Here is a 16710-nt window from a genome sequence, read left to right on the forward strand (position 1 = left end):
AGTGTGGAAAATCTTAGTTAATTGGTCTAGAGTTGGCTTTTCGTGGCTGTTTCCTTAACAACAGGGGAAAGACCCTTTCTCCCTCCTTTTTCTCTTCCCCAAACCCTGCCCATTTAAGGCTGGACCTCTTTTTTTTCCCTTTTTCTCCCTCTCCCTCTCCCTCTCTTTCCATGTCTTTCTCTCTTCTGCGTGTGAGGACTGTGTGACAGCTTTTCCTGCTGCTCGTAGCGAACGGCTGAAAGGGAGTGAACACGGCAGCTTGTAATGCAAACTCAACCCGAGGCAAACATATGTACTACTGAGTGGTCATTGGACGGGACTGTGAAGACTCTTCTCAGTTTGGGCTGTGCAACGTATTGATACCATCAGCTCTGGACTAAACTTCCCAAGAAGTCTGATGAAGCGTGTGATGCTGTAGGAGAACAACTTTGAGATTTTTATGTGGTGAGTTTCTGACTTTTTATTTAGTGATGTTACTTGGTACAACTTTAGTAAACCTGTTGCACTGAGAGATGTTCTCTAATGATATTCAATGCAACAACAAAAAAAGAAAAAAATTGTTGTTTTGTTTTTCAGCAAAAATATCTAAATCCTTAAAACAAGTTTACTTGAGAAGCAAACTAGTCTAACACTTTTTTTAATTTTAGAAAACATCAAATAAATTTTAATTTTGTATCATTATTGTTCTTGTTTTAAGCATAAACCTCCCTTCTATTACATATTATAATGTTTATTTATATATCATTTTAGACTTTATCACTGAAAAACAACACTAAGATACTATTATACAACTATTATATAACCACATCTTCATATAATTGATTTGTTTGTTTCTTTGGATATTTATTTATTATGAATGTGATGCTGAGTGTTGTTGATAGAACTCTGGCACACGTCACATCTGTATGAATTTGTTGACTCATATGCTCATATGCTCATGAATCATGTCCTGTAAAGTTATGATTTTTAAATCTTCCAATCAGAGATGTCATCTGTGCAGATGGAAGTTATTTTAGATCATTTTGCACTCATTAAGTGTGTGTGTGTGTGTGTGTCCCTTCATGAGAGTTCAAGTCCTGGACAGAAGCATTCTTAATTGAGTTGCGTTAGGGCAAGAGCTGCAGCTGTAAATTGGTTAATGTTTTATCATTATAAAAATAAACACCCAGGCTCATTGTGTGCTTATCTGCGGGAAGGTCAATAATAATGTAATGTGACCAGGCAGTTGAGGTGAGGGATTCATGCATGACTGATGTGTTTCTTCAAACAAAAAGGGGTTTCCTGTACAAGAGCCAAGTGAGTAGTTAAAAGCCCCTGTGTTTGCATGCCACACCTTTCTAGTTATAAAATAAACCATTTAAATATACCTTTGACACGAACGTCTATTCAAAGGCTCGCACTTTTGAACAGCTGATTGTTAAAGTCTTTGTTTGTTTTGGCGTGCAATGTAAGTTTGATTTATATCCCGATAGAGAGATGTGCAAAACTCGCAGCTGCTTTTTGTTTAGAGATGGATGACTTGTGTTCAAATCCGTTCAACCCTGCTCTGAGCATCTGCTCTCCTCCGCAAACTCTCTCTATCGTTGTTCAGTGAGCCACCTTATCTTCTTGAGTTAACGGTCTGTAGATTTGGAGGGAGGTCAGAGGTCAACCTCTGCTCTGACTGCCTTGTCCTGTTGTATCCACATTTCTGAGATGGAAAGATGGACTAACACACATATACACAAAATATAGCGCTAATTCTGAATAATCATAGAAAGTATAATAAAAGTGTCATTAAAGTGATTTCTATGGCTTTTGACATTATCATATGATATGATAAATTATAGTCTTCTTAAAGGGTTAGTTCACCCAAAAATGATTATTAGCCCATGATTTACTCACCCTGAAGTCATCCAAGGTGTATATGACATTCCTTTTTTCAGACGAATAAAATCAGAGTTATATTAAAAATGTCCTGGCTCTTCCAAGCTTTATAATGGCAGTGACTTCCATAAAAGTCCATAAAAGTGCATCTATCTATCATATAACTGCTCCACACGGCTCCGGGGGGTTAATAAAGGCCTTCTGAAGCAAAGCATTTGTATAAGAAAAATATCCATATTTAAAACTTTATAAAGTAAAATATTTAGCTTCCGCTAGATCGGAAAAAAACTTAACTGGTGTGCAATGTCGTCAGACGTAGCGTAAGTATTTTGAACTACGAGAAGCACTACACTTATACACAGAAGGCGATCTGGTGGAAGCTATTTACTTTATAAAGTTTTAAATATTGATATTTTTCTTAGACAAACACATCGCTTTGCTTCAGAAGGCCTTTATTAACCCCCCTGAGCAGTGTGGAGCAGTTATATGATGGATAGATGCACTTTTATGGACTTCAAAAACGAAGCAACAATTCACTGCCATTATAAAGCTTGGAAAAGCCAGGACTTTTTAAATATAACTCAGATTTTATTCGTCTGAAAGAAGAATGTCATATACACCTAGGATGACTTGAGGGTGAGTAAATAATGGGCTAATTTTCATTTTTGGGTGAACTAACCCTTTAAGACCTGAACGGATATTTGACCCAAAAATGAAAATTCTGTCTTCATTCACTCACCCTCAAGTTGTTCCAAACCTGTATAAATGTCTTTGTTCTGCTGTACAGAAAGGAAGATATTTGTAAGAACAAACATGTTGTTACAAACATTCTTCCTTTGTGTACAGCAGAATATAGTACAGGTTTGTACAGGTTTGGAACAACTTGAGGGTGAATAAATTATGACATAGTTTTCATGTTGACTATCCCTTTAAGCTTTATGAAAGGAACAGACCAAAATCTATCACATCACATCACTATAACATTTATTATTATTATTAAATTCACTGATTACCTTTCCTTCCACTCTTAAATCAAATGGCACTGAGTGATTGTGTTGTTATTTTATGTCAATGTCATTGGCCACAATTGTCAATGGCATCCACATGCATTTTTGTAATCTGAATTGACCTCCTCTGAAGCTCTAAAATGGACATAATTTTCATATATAAAGCAATTACTACACCTTTAGCCCTCAAACGAGTCAGCTCTGCCCTAAAGACAGAGAATATGGAAGGATTTGGGCTCTACTATGCCTTATCTGAGTTTGATTGATTCATAGGAATATTTACACTGAAACTCCTTTTGCTCTGAGGGATTGAAATGTTTAATGACTATGTCAGTCTGTGCTTTTAAACACCTCCCAAACATTCTTTCTCTCCCCCATCTCTGTTTTTATGAGCTTGTGGATTTTGATTGAGGGAATAAATCCCCAAATCCAAATAATACAGCAAACCCCAGATAATATAGCACAAAATCTCATTTAAGTGGAATGCATTCGTACAGTGAATGCCATTGGCTTGATTTACAAACACACAATCTCATTTTATGTAGCAATAATACAGCTAAAGGGAGTTAGTAAAGCCACTGAAATCAGACTGAACATGGGTGTATGCTCTTCTAATTGGCATTTATCAAAGCATTTAGTACACATCAATCCTAACCTGAATACTTGTGCTAAATCTCTATAGGCAGGATGGGGTTAACAATGCCCACCCACCCATGGGAAAGATGGACCACATGTTTTGTGTCGTACAGTAATCAGAGGGCCTGCGTAATGGATCCAGCATGTTTCTAGGGATCTGCAAAGGCCTCCAGGCTCAGATCGATCTGCAGATGAGATCATTGCTCTATTTGTGGAGCTTTGGAACTGGGATCACCTGAGGGTTAGTCGGCCCATCACCCACACACTCTCTGTGCTTTCACACTGAACCCAAGCAAGCAGAAACAAGGCTGCAGATGCACGGGATTAATTAAATCGAAATAACTCCCACTCTCATTTTCAAAATAGGTCTCCTTAGGGTTTTAAAACGAAAGCAAGTCTTAATTGCTTTTATTTTAGAATTTAAGGAATGGGTAGAGATTGTGTTGTGTTCTCACACGGTACATTCCCATGTTGAGTGTTTTGACCCGGTTGACCCTAATGGTGGATGGAGGCCGAAGATTAGGGTACATGAAAAGTGTTTTTCTACTCTGCATTTGCATCGAAAACTATTGAGGATCTTTGGCTCCATTGACACACACACATCTGGTCCATATTAACACCCAAGAGCGCAGCCCTCAGCCACAAAACCCCCACTGACACCATGGGCTGGCAAATACTCCCTCTCTTATATTAAGATCATTGAATGGTACTAAAAACCAAACATGAAATAATCTGACAAAGGGACTTTTAACTTTTAGCAGCATTATTGAAGATTCTGACAAGTCATATACTGTGTATACAGTACAGTACTATAGTACTAGTAATGAGGAATGTACTTTTAAGTATTATGTATACAGTTTTGTAAGTGTTGTATTGGCACTGGCCAAAAGATGCATGTCATAAAAATGCATCTTATTAGCATTACGCTAAATTCATTAGCCTTATTTTACTTTTCGGGTTAACGCGTTTAAAAACTGTTATACATTTAAAACGCTCTATAATATTTGAGAAGTGAAGAGAGAACCTCAGACTTTTTCATAGTAGTATTGGGCTGGTCATGTGATCTCAGAACATGTCCGATGAACATGACTGGTCTCCTATGAAAAATAAAATGTATATGCTGAATTGATGCTTAAGAAATAATATTTTTGTGGAAACCATGATCACTTTTTTTCGGGATTCTTTGATTAATAGAAAGTTCAAAAGAACAGCATTATTATAATGCTGTTAGTTTTGCATCCTTTGTTGAATAATTATTAATTTATTTTAAAAGATCTTTTTGATCATACATTTTTGAACAGTAGTGTATGTATTATACTTGGCTATTGATATGACTGGAGTGATATATTTATCAGAAGAACTATTTAATTAGTTTAGATTGGTAAAACTTTTTAATGAGGAAAAATGACCATTATACAGTGAGGTTTGTGCAGAGAGATTTGTGCACTTGAGGAAATTCAGCATAGGAGCTTGTGTGGTGTTCATTTAGTCTCCTCTTTCTCGGCTGGCATGCATCTTTAGGGTCAACTCCACATTTGATGCAGGGGTCAAGAATCTGATGGCAACCACATGTATGACTTGGCTCCAAATTAAATATCCCCCTCGGTAAGAGCTACTGGCAGGAAACAGTCCAAATGAGTTTCACAGTTTAATCCGCTAGATTCTCTCTTCAAGAGAAACAAGAAAGAAAGACACTCCACACTGTTTTGGACTGTTTGATGGTGAGATCCAGGCCTGTAAAGGAGCTCAAGCTATTTCACATAGGGAATGCTTTTACCACGCCACCCTCCTGAGCAGTTTAACAGGCCACACAGCCGGTAGAAATGTGTCCAAGTTTATTGGTTGGACCGGTTACCCTCTCCTCAGAGGTTTTGGAACTTACATTGAGCTGCTACCTTTGATTTGTTGAGACAATTCTGGACAGTGTTGGTGTTCAGGTGAATCTGGCTGATGGGAGAAATGAGACCCGAGGGGTACATGCTGACTGAGAGATTGAATAGTCAGCACAAAAATGCAAGATTATGAGGACGTTGGGGTTGTAACGTTCTGCCAAACGCAAAAAAAAGAGCAATGTTTCAAATGTCCTTTCAGGGACACATTAGACCCCCCCTCCCCCACCCCTCATTCCTTTTTCTAACATAGTTGTTTATGAGATAATAGGAACACATTTTCTTTCTCCCTTTTGTAGTGAACTTTTCATTATAGAAGCACAGACAGTCCTCGAAGCAACTCCAGTCAAGATAAAGATGTTTTCTACTGAGGCTGACAGCATAAAATAGTCATTTAAGAGTGTTTTGTATATTGAGACTGCCTCCTCTAGGCTGTCCATAGTTTAGCAAGACAAAGAAACCCAATTAAATTTAGATTCAAAGTTCTGTATCAGTCACCAAGCCCGTTGCCAAGAAGACCACAAGTAGTTCAACCACTATGCCAGGAAATTCCAGTGGCTGAAAGAACATTTCTAAGTATCAAAAATATCCATCTGTTTGTTTTGGCTGGCGGTGTGTCATATGAACGAAAAGGCTGCACTGGCTGCTCAAGCTATGTTTTTCTTTTGATATTGGAGGATTCAATTATAGCCTTTAATGTCATGGAGTAAATTCCGTTCATGCTTTGTGATGATATTTTTGAGTGCTTTACAATCAAGCAGTCGCTCAGTCAGGTTGTTTATGACTGATGTTTTTTTCCCCCTCATGGTCAAGTCTATAGCTTCTGTTCAACGATTAGCAGAAAGAGGAATCGCTCCACAGGTCTTTGTCCTGTCACTTTGCCCCCCACAAATCATCCACTTACACTCTTTATTCGGACAGACAACTTAATGTGAAAAACAGAGGAACAAATCAGGGGATGTTGTTTAGGTCGGATGGAGACTGATCCAGGGGAAGGAAATGCTATTGTGGTCTTCTTATTGTGGAAAAGACGAGAGTTATCACCAGATATGACAGTGTCTGGATTCCCTCCGTCTTTCCCATTTCTTTAAACAAACAACATCTAGTTTAAAATTAGAATTTCTGGCCTTTTCCCAGGATTTGAGATATGGGCACAAAGTTTGTATTGGCATTCGTTTGCACTTTCTTTATTAAATCAACTATTAAGTGTAGTGCTAAAAATTGTTTCTAAATCATATTAATGCATGGTTGCTTTATCTGGAATTCTACAGCATTTTTTCTCTCTAAAAATGATACTGTGTATGATCTGTGTGCTTTTCCAATCTATACAGCAAGTTTAAGCCTGAGCAATGGACTCTAGTCAGGGTAGACACCATATTTTATATGAATTAGAAGTAAAGGGATCATGACATGGATTGTAGTTATTATTTGAATGTTCCTCGAGGTTCATTTATTATGTTAATAAAGTTTTTTGCACAATATATACACAATATATACACAATATGTATACAAATTTTCAGCTTTGCGTTCGGACACGTGTCCTTCGGCGCATGCACTCAAAAAGCTAAAGTAACAATTTTTTTTAAACATTTGATTACAGCTTAATTGTGTTCAATCAACCTAATATATTTAAAACTATTGTTTACTTCATTAATTTGTGTTAAAACTACATTTTTGTTCACAACTAACTGGGCAGTGGATCTGTAGTTCCCAGCATGCTTTGCAAAGGGACTGCATTAGGAGAGTAAATTTAGGGATTAAAGGTGCACTGTGTAAATTTTAGTGGCATATAGCGGTGAGATTGCGAATTGCAACTGCAACTGCTCACCGCTCACCCCATCACCACCATTTTATCAATTTCGTTTAAACTGCATTTGGTAAAACTGAGTTGGACCAACTCAATTTTGGCCCAAACCGAGTCTCAATAAAATTAAGTTAGATCAACCAAAAAAAATAATTAAAAAAACAAAAAAAAAATTGGCCCAAAATGAGTTAAACTCAATTAAATTAAGTCACGGTGCATCAAGGTGCCCCCAACTTTTGTTGTTTGTTTTTCTTTCTCCACTCATATTTTAATATTCATTTATCTGTCAGTGTGTTAGTGATGTCACAGATCCCACAATATCAAAATGAGCCGTTTTTTTTGGAGCTTGATTAAATAGATGCTTTGTTTATAATGAGGCGGATGTTTTATGAAACAACTATGAAACTTGCAGGTACAAATACCTCTCAAGGCAAATTAGATTTTTCATGTCATGACAACTTTAAATACATCTTTTATGTTCCACAGAAGAAAGGAAGTCATATGGGCTTGCGATGACAGTGTGAATAAATGATGAACATTTTCGAAAATGATCTCTTTAATATATTATGGTACAATATAAATAGGGCTGAACGATTTTGGGAAAAAATCTAATTGCGATTTTTTTAACCAATATTGCGATTGCGATTTAATATGCGATTATTTTTTGTAACTCTTTATCTTCTGTATTATTCAACAATACATCATTGTATAGTAATGGTGGAAATCTTTAATTGGTACCTCACGATCCGATTCCGATTCTGGGAGTCACGATCCGATTCCAAAAGAATTCTTGAACTTTTTCCTAATTAATTAAGCTTATTAATTTATTAAAAACTTTTTTAAAAAAGTATTATGATATATGTAATTATAAGCTTTTTAAAATAACTAGGACATAGGCCTAAACTAATATAGCTGCAAAACATAAGCTAGTAAATCATAAAGAGGAACAAGAAAACATATTACAAGCAATGAACAAAGAGTGCTTTCAGTATTTAAGAGTGTCTGAACTGTGAGTGATTTTTCTCTCTCTCAGCTTTACTGTTGTTTGATTATTAATCATGACATCATCATAGACAGCGGGAGACCTGCGTTCACACTAATGCACAGATCTCTTTTGAAATATAAAATATTTTTGCCCTGTCTGTCTAATTCATTAAGACATTACTGACGGTGTTTACTATAACTTTGCGTCATAAAAGCATTTTGAGACTCACACAGACGCGTGCTCGCGAGCACTCTTCACAAAGCGCCGCGTGAGCATTTGAAATGGAAAGCCTTCTGTCAGTGAGTTACTTATTTTTTAATATACAAGCACACTGCATTCCTAACGACATGAATGAAGCCTTCGTTGAGCATTTGTAAGGAAAATACCGGCGGGCGAGCCGAGAACACACACTGCAAGCGTGACATCAAGCAAAGTTTCTCACAGCGAATATCCTGTGCAAAGAAGCCTGCGAATGTCATTACGACGTTCCGGACGTTATGAAATATTATTTTATGGTTCGTGTGTGTGTGTGTGTGTGTGTGTGTGTGTGTGTGTGTGTGTGTGTGTGTGTGTGTGTGTGTGTACATGTTTTTCTAGCCTGGTGGGGACTTCAACCTGACTGTAGACAGACTCATGGGGACTCGTGTCACGAGGTCCCCACGGGCACAAAAGCTTATAAATCATTCAGAATGAGTTTTTATGAAAATGTAAAAATGCAGAATGTCTCCTGTGAGGGTTAGGTTTAGGGGCAGGGGCAGTGTAAGGGGATAGAAAATACGGTTTGTACGGTATAAAAACCATTACGCCTATGGTGAGTCCCCAGAAGGATAGCGCACCAGACCGTTTGTGTGTGTGTGTGTGTGTGAAAGAGAAAGATAATGGAAGCAATCAGAATACGGCTGTTTCTAAAACACACAGCGCCACCGCGCACCTGCAGTTAAAATCTAAGCTCAGAATCGATCCAGAATCATTGGAGAGAGAATATTTTCTCCCACCTCTATTGTAGCCTATAGTATAGTATGAACAACACAATATTAGATAGATCAAACACAAACAGTTTTTTTCCCTTTTAGGCCAGGCATATATGTGTAACGTGCCAAGTTGCTTCTTCAGCAGACTTTACTCTCGCGTGTCACGTGACAAGACTGTAATCGCAGCCTTTGCAGTTAGGAAATCGTGTTTTATCATATCGCGATATTATCGCAAATGCAATTAATCGTTCAGCCCTAAATATAAATAACAGGTTTTATCCAACTCAAAGAACCTGACTACATAAGGCTGCACCAATAGAGTTATTTTTAAGGGTCAGATCAGGTAGAAAGAGCTCCTAAAAGAACACCTGCACATTTTCACTTCAAACATGTTCCTAGTTAGCTCCAACTAATAATGTTCCCTGAGCCCCAGATATCAGAACATAACATGCATTGGTATCTCCCCCTTTGCTTTGTCAAGTTTAAATGCAACATCTGCTTTGGAGGAGAACAAGAGGTCAGAGAAAGAAAACCGCTGGTGTTGGAGTGACAGGATTGCAGGGCAAGAGGCCTGCAAATAATTTCCTCCTCAGGGGAAAAACAAAACACAAACAAAACAACACGGCAGGTTAATGGGTGTTTAGATAGTCTTTAAACATGTCTCAAGCTGCCATTAGATTCCACTTAGACACGGCTGTAAGCGAAGGGTAACATTTCTATATTTCTACATCATTATCCTTATGGTGTTTATGCCACTCGGGCAATAGAATACTTATGTTCCTTTTATTTAAATGTATACAGTTGTATATACAGTACCTAATCTGTACACATGCCTTCTGCTAACTCCATCTAGATGTATAGTACTTTTTTGTTTGTTTTTTATCTTAATTCTACATGTTAAGAGTTTTCAAGAGTCAGCAAGATCCAAATCGGCACTGCAAACTAAGGGGCTTTACTAAACCAACTCAAACTTTCCCTCTGAAAGAAACCACCAGCTTTGCAAAATTGTTCACACTCTCTACCTATGAAATTTGAGCCCTATGTCTAGAATCATAGCTTTATAAGTAGCACAAACTAAATACTTTGTAGTGTATGAAGAAAGCTGTCAAAAATAAACACAGATGTTAATATCGAAACATTTATTCATGATGCTTCTGTTCAGGCAGTTCACACTGTGATTTATTCACTCAATTCACTAATGACTCATCCATCATGTGGATACCCATCTCAGATATGATTTATTGCATTTTCATTGGTGAAATGTTAATCTGTTTTAGGCTGTTCGATCTCAAGCTGACTTCCTGTGTGCACAGCGCAATCTTTCGCCTGTCATTTGTTTGCACTGCAAATGCCGCCAATGATTTTTGATGTGATATGGTTTGACATCTCTCTGTGTGTGTGTGTGTGTGTGTGTGTGTTTTCTTTTGTCATTGTATAGACGAAGACCCAAGATCTTCAGAGGACACAGGCAGAACCAGAGTGAGAAGCTTGATCCATCTGAAACAACAGTGCACCATGAGGAAGAACTGACTGCTTTATATGGTATAAGAAATCTTAGTGCATTTATTTTTAGGCTAGTTCTATCGGTTTTGCTTCACTCTAAAAAATGCTGGGTTAAAAACAACCCAAGTTGGGTTGAAAATGGACTAACCCAGCGGTTGGGTTAAATGTTTGCTTAGAATAACCCAATCGCTGGGTTAGTCCATTTTTAACCCAGCATTTTTAGAGTGTTTGCTTCGTTTAGTAAAGAAATATATATATTTTTAGTATAAAATTGTTAATCCTGCAATAATCACATTTTAGTTAATGTTTTAGAATTGATACTAAAGAATCTTTAAAGTATAGTTCACTCAGTTAAATTCTGAAAATGATTGTAAATTCCTGTATTTCTTACTTTTGTGAAACAAAAAGGGTGTTTCAAAGATATCAACATTTTCAGTGAAAACACTTCAAATTTGGTTTGTTCATCACAAAAAGTTATATGGCATGCTTTATTGATTTTGAAAAGTTAATCTTCTTAAGACCAAACTGTTATGATAATGAGTAATTTCTTAGTTATACAAGTGCATTTGAATCTCAATCATACAATGATGTCACAGACAGAGAACAATGGTGAGTGAGAAAAGCCAAAGTCAGCAGGAAGTTCTGTATGACTGTAGTGGATGGGATTAAAAAAAGAAGTGCGGTGGGTGGGGTGGGGTGGGGATTCCACAGGAAGTGTGGTAAGATCCGGCAGGCGCACATGACCCCAGGTCTTTGCGTTTTCTGTGGCGCCTGCTATCAGTGTGGATTGAGATGGGAACCAGGCGCAGAACTGTCATAGGGAGGATATATTTATTTGGGGTTGTAAATATAACCTCCTTAAACTCTTGCCCTCATACTGTACGTGAGGGTGTGGCAGTATTTGTTGAGCCTTGGAAATATGAGTCTTCCTTGGGAGTTCACAGTTAGAAGGGAAAACAGTCAGAGAGGAAATACACTACAGGAAAGGAAAAAGCTGCAGATGCATTTGGATGGACGTCATTAGGAAAGAGAATTGTATCATGCCCTTTATTCAGATACAAAACAGTCTGACTGTTGGCTACAATCCATTAAATGGAGAAGGAAATGGGCCCCATTAGCTGCTGGCAATACTGACCTTTCAACCTCACTTAAAGGGCTTACATGGATGGACTGTAGACTTTAAAGATGTTTAGACATGTTTACTGAATAGAATGGATATTTTTACTGAATATATACACCGATAAGGCATATCATTACGACCTGATAATATTGTGTTGGTCCCCCTTTTGCTGCCAAAACAGCCCTGACCCGTCGAGGCATGGACTTCACTAGACCTCCACTAGGTGTGCTGTGCTATCTGGCACCCAGATGTTAGCAGCAGATCCTTTAAGTCCTGTAAGTTGCGAGGTGGGGCCTTCATGGATCGGACTTGTTTGTCCAACACATCCCAACAGATGCTTGATTGGATTGAGATCTGGGGAATTTGGAGGCCAAGTCAACACCTCAAACTCGTTGTTCTGCTCCTCAAACCATTCCTGAACCATTTTTGCTTTGTGGCAGGGCGTGCAACAATGCTTAGGTAGGTGGTACATGGTCTGCAACAATGCTTAGGTAGGTGGTACGTGTCAAAGTAACATCCACATGGATGGCAGGACCCAAGGTTTCCCAGCAGAACATTGCCCAAAGCATCACACTGCCTCTGTCAGGTTGCCTTCTTCCCATAGTGCATCCGGGTGCCATGTGTTCCCCAGGTAAATGACGCACACGCACCCGGCAATCCACGTGATTTAAAAGGCCACCTTCTTCCATTGTTCCGTGGTCCAGTTCTGATGCTCACTGTTGCCACTTTTGGCGGTGAATAGGGGTCAGCATGGGCACCCTGACTGGTCTGCGGCTATGCAGCCCCATACCCAACAAACTGCAATGCACTGTGTATGTGTATATATATATATGACACCTTTCTATCAGAACCAGCATTAACAACTTGAGCAATTTGAGCTACAGTAGCTTGTCTGTTTGATCGGACCACATGGGCCAGCCTTCACTCCCCACGTGCATCAATGAGCCTTGGCCGCCCATGACCCTGTCGCCGGTTCACCACTCTTCCTTCCTTGAACCACTTTTGATAGATAATGACCACTGCACTCCGGGAACACCCCACGAGAGCTGCAGTTTTGGAGATGCTCTGACCCAGTCGTCTAGCCATCACAATTTGGCCCTTGTCAAACTCGCTCAAATCCTTACGCTTGCCCATTTTTCCTGCTTCTAACACATCAACATTGAGGACAAATGTTCACTTGCTGCCTAATATATCCCACCCACTAACAGGTGCCGTGATGAAGAATTGTAGTAGCTATGTAATTGTCCCAAAAGTGAAAGTATCTGAATAGTTAAACTCAGCATTTTATCCAAAGAGGCTTGCTTGACCTTTGGCCTAGTTTTTGTTTGGTCTGAAATTCTTTTTGAGTTTTTGAGAATCAATATTTTTTTTTTTTAAACTTACTGCAATTTTATGATATGAATATTTACAGCTAATTTTACCTCTGAAAAATCTGATTTAAAAAAAAATAATCTAGAAAATACACCACAAAAATGTCAATTAAAAAAACCTAAAAACATTACTGATTAAAAAATTTATTCTTTGTAGTGTTTTGACTTGGGACAGTCAGAAAACACCCAGAATATATTAGCAATGCCCTAGCAAGCACTGCTCACATTTAACAATATAATTTTTTCACCTTTGTTTTTATCCGGTAGGTTTGGAAACACAGGACAAAGCCAGGATGAATGTGAAAAGGAAGGAGATGGATTTCTTGAGCAACACTATTGCTGCTTATGCTCACATTAAAGGTCAGTGCTTTTCCCTTGTTTAATATTTTTAAAGAGCAGCAAATCGATATGGAGATACTCCAATTACTAAACCCGACTTGTTTCCCGCTCTATCCAGCAAATCCAGAGAGTTTCGGCCTTTACTTCGTCATCGGCGTCTGTTTCGGCCTGGTGCTCACTCTCTGCCTCCTGGTCATCCGGATTTCCTGCAAGCCTCGTACCACTGCGGCGCCCTCCACGCCGGAGAAAAAACAGCTAAAAGACTACAGTGAGGAGGAGGAAGACGAGGAAAGTGATGAGGAGGAGGAAGATGCAGGAGGCCTGGAGTCCTCCGTCCGGCACAGTGCCACAGAGATCCCCATGAGCAACCACCTCATCACGCCGGATGGGACTCTGAGCAGGAACGTGTTCACCTCAGCCGAGGAGCTGGAGCGGGCACAGCGATTGGAGGAAAGGGAGAGGATCATCAGGGAAATCTGGAGAAACGGACAGCCGGATATCTTGGGAACAGGGACGGGCACTATTGGAAGAGTGCACTACTACTAACGCTCCCAGAGACTCCTGGACATAAACTCAAGCCATTTCACTGCTTTAGTGCAGTACTTTGAAAGACTGTTAATGGACGGTGTTTCCATGTTTTTTTTTATACGTTGGACTGATGTTATTGTAATCCTACAGACCATGGGTACAGCTGTTTTGTATGCAGCATTTGGACTGGGCAAGCTGCTGTCAGTCCCCAAGTCATGGTGCTTCTTGAAAAGTCATTCCGACTTTGATGTCTGTAAGTATTTGTGAATTGTAGGTGATAATTAGAAGCTCACAGAAAGCAAATGCACTTTTGCACTATTCCATTTATTGCTTGTTTCCATCAGTTATTTTTGTAATTAAAAAAAGAAATCCCCCATCAAGCCTTAACTCAAAAAGTCACATGGCAATATAAATAGGGATGCACAGATATTAAAATTCAACATCGACAAGACAATTATTATTTTCATGAAATAATATAAATAGATTAAATATAAAACACAAAGTCAAATCAGTCATCTTAAATGCTACAAAGTGTAGTGTACAATATGAAAAAAGGATATGTACTTTGATATTTGCGCAATATTACATTGTTAAAGGTACATTATCTAACTTTTTTTTTTCAAAATTAACCACATTTAAATAAGCACATACATAATCAATCCTTCTTCCAAATGTTTTTGCCTTATGGTAATCCTATTATGTGTTCATATTTTTAGTCGGGATGGTTTTCGCTGGAAATTGCATATATACATCACTCGCCCGTGCGTGTCTCCTCATATCCATAAATAGAGAAACGTTTCTCTGGCTACTTTGACGCATGTATTGTGCAGGATAACCATATTCATCCGCACAATCACGCAGAGCCGAAGCACAACCAAAGCAATGTTCTTCCGCAAAATGCCTGCAGTTTTGTTTTTTAATAGGGCCGAAAGTTACATAGTGTACCTTCTATGTTTTTAAGTTGAGCGTTAATGAATAATGGTAAAATGTAAAAGTAAAAAAAGAGGCAAATGAGCATAAACGAATGAAACACTCAATACTGACCAATATCAATAAATAAATAAAAAAATTATGTCAACTTTGTGCATTCCTAAATATAGCCCAAAAACATGCTCAACATTGGTCATGCTCTCAGGATCTCAAGTATCAGGGTTATAGCAATCAGCAGATGGGTTGATTTTCCAATCCGTCTTTTATGATAAAACTCTCATATACGTCTATATGAGTATATATGGATGACAAATATCAAATGACATAATTGCACACCTGATTATTCAGATCTTCCTATGCATTTTACAATCAATTTCAGGACTGTTTTGGCATTACCATCAGTCATCTACGATTAGCACTTTTGTCATAAAAAGAATATGGTAAAAAAAAAAATGCAACAGTGCTAAATAGAGCAAAATCAATGTTTTGTGGGCACCTTGTCTTTCGCTTTTCATCAAGTGAATGATATTGTATAATTGTTTCATTTTCAGTTCCAGTTAATTTTGATTTAATTATTGAGCTTTACATCGGAAATGAAACATTGTTTACATTTATGAAGTACATTCTGATATAAAAATGTTATGAAGATATTTAAACTTATAATATGACGCCTAATATGTATAGAATCCATATAACATTTAGGACAAGCCCAAAAAAGGAAAGAATGCGAGTACATCCTGATTGATGGTATATGTCATCACTGAACCTGAAAACCTTACAAACATACAGTATTTCTATTTTGAATTACTCTCCATGTCATTAAAAATAGTCCATTCCAAATGACTAGTCAGACTATGAAGAGCTAATGAATTCCACATGGTTTCCAGATCCGTCTCAGTCTTATGCTAATCTAAAAATGGAATTCATGCCATTCACAAAGGAACTTTTAAATAGCATTCACAGGGTTATAATTGGTCGAAAATAACATTGTGTCATTTAATCAGACCACTGGGGTTATGGGAAAAAAATGCTTTTATTTGATTACTTTATGTTAAAGGTTGCTTGCACTTAGATACTAGTTCTGTATTTGATATCTTCGAATCACAAAATAAAGCCATCTTGTTTCATAGTCATAACACAGATAAAACGTTTATGTAGTTGCATTCAAAAAAGACATCAACTCATGTTTATAATTAAAGTCTCTGGGTAAATCAGGTTTGGACCATCATCAGTGGAAGTATTTATTGATTTATTTTCTACAGAATACCACAAAACAGAAATATATTATTAATAGAAAGTGTGTTAATACATTTAAATATGGCATAGTAACCCTGAATATCCATGAAAAAAAAAAGATATTCATTATTTGATATTTACACATTTCAAAATACACATGTATGTCTTAAGAAACGAGTGGAGAGGACTCCCACAACCAAGTGAGCTGACAAGCAGTATTTAAAAAACCAAACGTCTTTTTGGAGTTCTGCTCTCTGAATGGAGCTCAGCCTTTTGGTCCACTTAATTAGGAATTATTCAACAAGTCGCAAGTGCTGGATTTCCATATCGGTCTGCACACTCCATAATTGTCTTTCTGTAGCCTTTATGTCCATGTCCCAGAAAAGGATCACTTGGGATTGTGAAATACTTCTGGTGTTCAATGGACACTATTTTTTCCTCAGAGCCTCCACTTGATCCTATAAATATTAAAATATTGTTTAACAAGTTGTACTTAGCATTAAGGGAAGACTAGCATTAAGGTGAG

The 16710-nt window shown here is 37.9% G+C and overlaps 2 protein-coding genes across 4 annotated transcripts in view; one reads left to right on the plus strand and one right to left on the minus strand.

Moving 5' to 3' along the window:
* eva1ba (eva-1 homolog Ba (C. elegans)) lies at positions 1 to 16175 on the plus strand. Of its 2 annotated transcripts, none has more exons than XM_079836086.1 (4): positions 1 to 444; positions 10597 to 10700; positions 13419 to 13511; positions 13609 to 16175. In XM_079836086.1, the coding sequence occupies exons 3-4, from the start codon at positions 13445 to 13447 to the stop codon at positions 14034 to 14036; spliced, it is 495 nt and encodes a 164-aa protein (XP_079692212.1). In that variant the 5' UTR covers positions 1 to 444; positions 10597 to 10700; positions 13419 to 13444; the 3' UTR covers positions 14037 to 16175. The 2 variants fall into 2 exon arrangements, with proteins under 2 accessions (XP_079692212.1, XP_079692213.1); XM_079836087.1 differs by lacking the exon at positions 1 to 444 and adding an exon at positions 3556 to 3750 and having other exon boundaries at positions 13609 to 15083.
* sh3d21 (SH3 domain containing 21) overlaps positions 15965 to 16710 on the minus strand; it is a 26177-nt gene continuing 25431 nt past the window's right edge. For both annotated transcript variants that reach the window (XM_079836085.1, XM_079836084.1), the window contains one exon: positions 15965 to 16642. In XM_079836085.1, coding sequence (XP_079692211.1) covers positions 16613 to 16642 — 30 coding nt within the window. In that variant the 3' untranslated portion in view covers positions 15965 to 16612. The remainder of the gene's footprint in view (positions 16643 to 16710) is intronic.

Source organism: Gobio gobio (assembly GCF_949357685.1).
Source record: "Gobio gobio genome assembly, chromosome: 15".
Lineage (NCBI taxonomy): Eukaryota > Metazoa > Chordata > Actinopteri > Cypriniformes > Gobionidae > Gobio > Gobio gobio.

Bases quoted from the DNA above. Each gene is read 5' to 3' on its own strand.
- eva1ba (XM_079836086.1), top strand. From the start codon at position 13,445: ATGAATGTGAAAAGGAAGGAGATGGATTTCTTGAGCAACACTATTGCT. The intron at 13,512-13,608 runs GTCAGTGCTTTT...CGCTCTATCCAG, and splicing joins TGCTTATGCTCACATTAAAG to CAAATCCAGAGAGTTTCGGC.